The sequence below is a fragment of the Neophocaena asiaeorientalis genome, unplaced genomic scaffold (genome assembly GCF_003031525.2).
Source record: "Neophocaena asiaeorientalis asiaeorientalis breed wild unplaced genomic scaffold, Neophocaena_asiaeorientalis_V1.1 scaffold104, whole genome shotgun sequence".
Classification (NCBI taxonomy): Eukaryota; Metazoa; Chordata; class Mammalia; order Artiodactyla; family Phocoenidae; genus Neophocaena; species Neophocaena asiaeorientalis.
In genome coordinates, this window is record NW_020175679.1 from 777,260 (window position 1) to 781,174 (window position 3,915).

At 65.5% G+C, this 3,915-nt stretch overlaps 1 protein-coding gene across 1 annotated transcript in view; it reads left to right on the forward strand.

The window, feature by feature from the left end:
- The first annotated feature begins 1,225 nt into the window (after positions 1-1,225).
- The window catches only part of IRX2 (iroquois homeobox 2), a 4,526-nt gene continuing 1,836 nt past the window's right edge, over positions 1,226-3,915 (forward strand). Inside the window, exons 1-3 of the mRNA XM_024731977.1 lie at positions 1,226-1,480; positions 2,966-3,371; positions 3,673-3,906. Of these exons, the coding sequence (XP_024587745.1) occupies positions 2,996-3,371; positions 3,673-3,906 (610 nt within the window). The 5' untranslated portion in view covers positions 1,226-1,480; positions 2,966-2,995. The remainder of the gene's footprint in view (positions 1,481-2,965; positions 3,372-3,672; positions 3,907-3,915) is intronic.

Consider the following 3,915-nt stretch of genomic DNA (forward strand, 5'->3'; position numbering starts at 1 on the left):
GACCACAAATGCCGTGGGTCCTGTCAAAGGCATGCGCCACAGGGCTGCTGGGGCCTCTGGCTCTCTCTCCTTCTCTTTCCTTTTTAACGCTAGGATAATTGATTTAAAATATCTGCCCTGAACTGAATTAGGACGTCCTGCTTGGGGTCACAGCATTGTTGAAACTCCCCTGCTGGGTGCTCACAGCGGCCCAGAGTGTGTGGGAAGTAGTGGGGGAGGGGCGGGGCGGGGCGGAGGGGGCTGTGTTAGGGAGCGGGCTGGGGTTTGTAGGCAGCGTGGGGGGACAGGAGGGAGCGAGTGGCTTGGGGGCTCGGGGGAGAGGCGGCTGGTTAAAGGGCCTGGACCGCACCTGCCGGGAGCCACGCACCCGCAGGCCAAGGAGGGTGGGTTCTGCTCAAGCCCAGCACTGCCGTTTACATCTGGTTCCCTTGGACCTAGGGAAAGACAGACGCACCCTGACTGCCTCGAAGGTTCTGCAGGCGATCAGGCCGCAGACTGGGGCCTCATGGTCCCCGCGCTGCAGCCGCAGCCAGCAGAGCGGCCGCAGGACGCGCGCGCGGCGCCCGCGCGACTGCGACCCGAACGCGATAACTCTGGCCACTCTGAGAGCTGCCCAACCAACAGGGGGCTGCGGGAAGGGGGGGTCTGCGGGCCGGAGCTCCCACCTACCACGTTCTCCCCCTACAGGTCACCCACCCGACACGGCCGCCGAGGAAGTGGCACCTGTTGTGCGGGCCACCCCGCCGTATCCGCACACACCCGACCCCCCGTGGACCTCCTGAGAGCCACCGGTGACCTCCCCCCATCTCCCCCCGTCCCCCAGCCCAGTCGCCAGACGCCCGCTTCCGCTGGCCCGACCCCCACAGAAGGTACGGGGAGAAGGGTGTTTTCGAGGAACTGGGGGTCCCAGGGCCCTTTTTCCTAGCATCTCGCCGCTGGGCCCTGCGAAGCTCCTCCCGAGTCGCCTGTTACCTGAGCTACCTGTGCCGCCGACTGCGCCGCCCGTGCCACCAGCCTGTCGTTTTCTCTTCCCTTCCCGAGTGACAGCGAGGCTTCACGTCGTGCCAGAGGCGGTCTGTCCAGTGACAATCATTCCCCAGAGTGTTTTACAACACACATCCGAAAGGAGTCAACTTATTAAAACAAAATAAAATAAAACTCTTTGGAGGGGGTGGCGTCTTCCCGGACGAAGCACTGGAGGCGTGGGCTAAAACGCTTCCTAGAGCAGAAAGTCCTAACACCGCGGGACCGGCTTGCCACTACGGACTTCGGGGCAGAAAGCTCACCTCAGGGCCCTCCTGGCAGTTCGCAACGAAAGTGCCCCGTATCCGGGTCCCGCGGGGACACGCTGGGCGGCGCGGGGCCGGAGACCACACGCGAGGCCACGCGGGGAGCTTCGCACCGCGCGGCAGGCAGGGTGGACGCAGGAAGGTGGAAGTCAGCGCCACGCACGGCACCCCCAAGAGGACCCGGGCCTCGGGTGCCACACTCCCGCCCCATCACCCGCGGCTCTCGGCCCTTGCACTAGGGTCCTGCGCTCAGTCACCCGGGCGGAGAGGGGGCACGGACCGTTCGTCCCCCCAAGTGGCAGCCCGGCGGTCTCTGCCGGGTTCTCGCGGGCCGAGCTGGGGGCGGGGCAAGGGAAGGGGGCCAGCGCGGCTGGGGACTGATCGCGGCGCTGGCGGAGCGGGGCCGGGGATCCGCGAGCTGGGCCGCGGGGAACGTGCCGTGGGAGGTGGCTCCGCAGTCGCCGACTGGGGTCGCCGCGCTGCTGGCGGGACGAGAGGCCAGGACAAGAGGCAGGGCGGTCGGCCGGCGACGTCCTGAGCGCGGGCCGAGACTCGCGCTCCACGCCCTTCCACTCGGCTGCAGGGGTCATTTTCCCCAAGAGCCTGTGAAGTGCGACTCCGCTGGGGTCGGGATGGGATCTGTCCTGGGTGGTCCTTCCTTCAGGCGCCGAAGCTCGGCCAGCAGTCCGGAGCGGGCCGGCGCTCGCTTCTTTCGGCGCGAGGCGCGAGGGTCGGCGCCACTGGGGCCTCCGGGGCGATTACCGAGTGTTTAGCATCTACTTGTAGGGGCTTGGGGTCACAGGGTTGGGGAAGGGAGGGAGCATCGGCAGAGGCTCTGGGGCCCGGCCCGGCCGCCAAGATCTCAGCCTTAATCTGTCCCACAGGCCATGCTTCGGAAAAACGTGTCGGCCGGCGTTTGGCCAGCTAAGTGCTGCGCACCGAGAGCAGCTCCTGCTTCCCCGACCCGTGGTCGGCCCGCGCTCCTCGGGGTCTGCGGCTGGGCCCGGCCGGGTGTGGCAAAACTCATTTTAGATGATGGAGGCCGTAACGGGGGCTTGTGGCCACCTCCCGCGCTCGGCGGAATTCCAGGGCAGCACTGGAGTTGCTGGGGCCTCGGCGAAGGCTGTAAAAGTCTCGAATTTAAACGTTAAAGGCTGAATTAACATGCTAATTACCACGTATTTGAAGAATTCGAAACGGTGACTGGCTTCTGAGTTGCAAATTGGATTTGCCGAGCTTTAGGGCGGTGAATAGCGGAGCGGGGGCTCTGGGGTAGTTTTTTAACCATATAAGGGCGGGGGAGGGGGAGTAGGGGAGGCAGTCGCACTTAACATCCAGAGAAATTTAGATATCAGGAAACTACCTGTGGGCCTGTGTGTGCGTTCGTGTTTGTGTACGTCTGTACTGGCGGCCCAGGGGCATTTGGGGGAAGATGCCTCGTTTTAGGAAAGTGAAATAGTTGGAAAATTTGATAATAAAACCGTATCGCTTTTCTTGATCAACAGCTGGCCTTAAATTACCCGCTGAGTCCTTTTGCTCTGTTGCCGCGGGAAGCGCAGCTATAGCGCCGGAGGCATCGTGGGAAAGGCGGCCACGGGCGGGCGGAGGGGTCGCCTTGGCGCTGACGCCTGGCAGGTCCCCAAGCGACCCGCTCACCAGGCTCTTGTCGGTTGCAGGGTGCGCCCTACGACGCACACACGACCGGGATGACGGGCGCCATCAGCTACCACCCTTATGGAAGCGCGGCCTACCCGTACCAGCTCAATGACCCGGCCTACCGCAAGAACGCCACGCGGGATGCCACGGCCACGCTCAAGGCCTGGCTCAACGAGCACCGCAAGAACCCCTACCCCACCAAGGGCGAGAAGATCATGCTGGCCATCATCACCAAGATGACCCTCACCCAGGTGTCCACCTGGTTCGCCAACGCGCGCCGGCGCCTCAAGAAGGAGAACAAGATGACGTGGGCCCCCAGGAACAAAAGCGAGGATGAGGACGAGGACGAGGGCGACTCGGCAAGGAGCAAGGAGGAGAGTCCGGACAAGGTGCAGGAGGGCACCGAGACTTCGGCGGAGGACGAAGGTGAGGGGGGCCGAGGCGGGCGCAGGGTCGCGGGGGCTTTCTTCCCAGGCGGGACGCCAAGGTGAGGTCAGGGAGGATGAGGTCGGGCGGGGGGTGGGGCGGGTGCTGCCCGCCCGACGCTCCACGTTCGGGCCTGGAGTCTCGGCCGCCTGGTAGCTCCGGGGCCGAGCAACTCCTCCTCGGTGAGCGCGTCCTGGGAGGTCGCGCTCCCTGGAGGACGCGGCTCGGGTTGGGTCGAAGTGAGGGAGCAGGTGGGGCAGAGAGCCCCCGGGTGCCACAGATCGTGCCCGCGCCCCTGCAGGGATCAGCCTGCACGTCGACTCGCTCACGGATCATTCGTGCTCCGCCGAGTCGGACGGAGAGAAGCTGCCGTGCCGGGCCGGGGACCCCCTGTGCGAGTCGGGCTCGGAGTGCAAGAAGTACGACGACCTGGAGGACGACGAGGACGACGACGAGGAGGAGGGCGAGCGGGACCTGGCGCCGCCCAAGCCCGTGACCTCGTCGCCGCTCACCGGCGTGGAGGCGCCGCTGCTGAGCCCCCCAT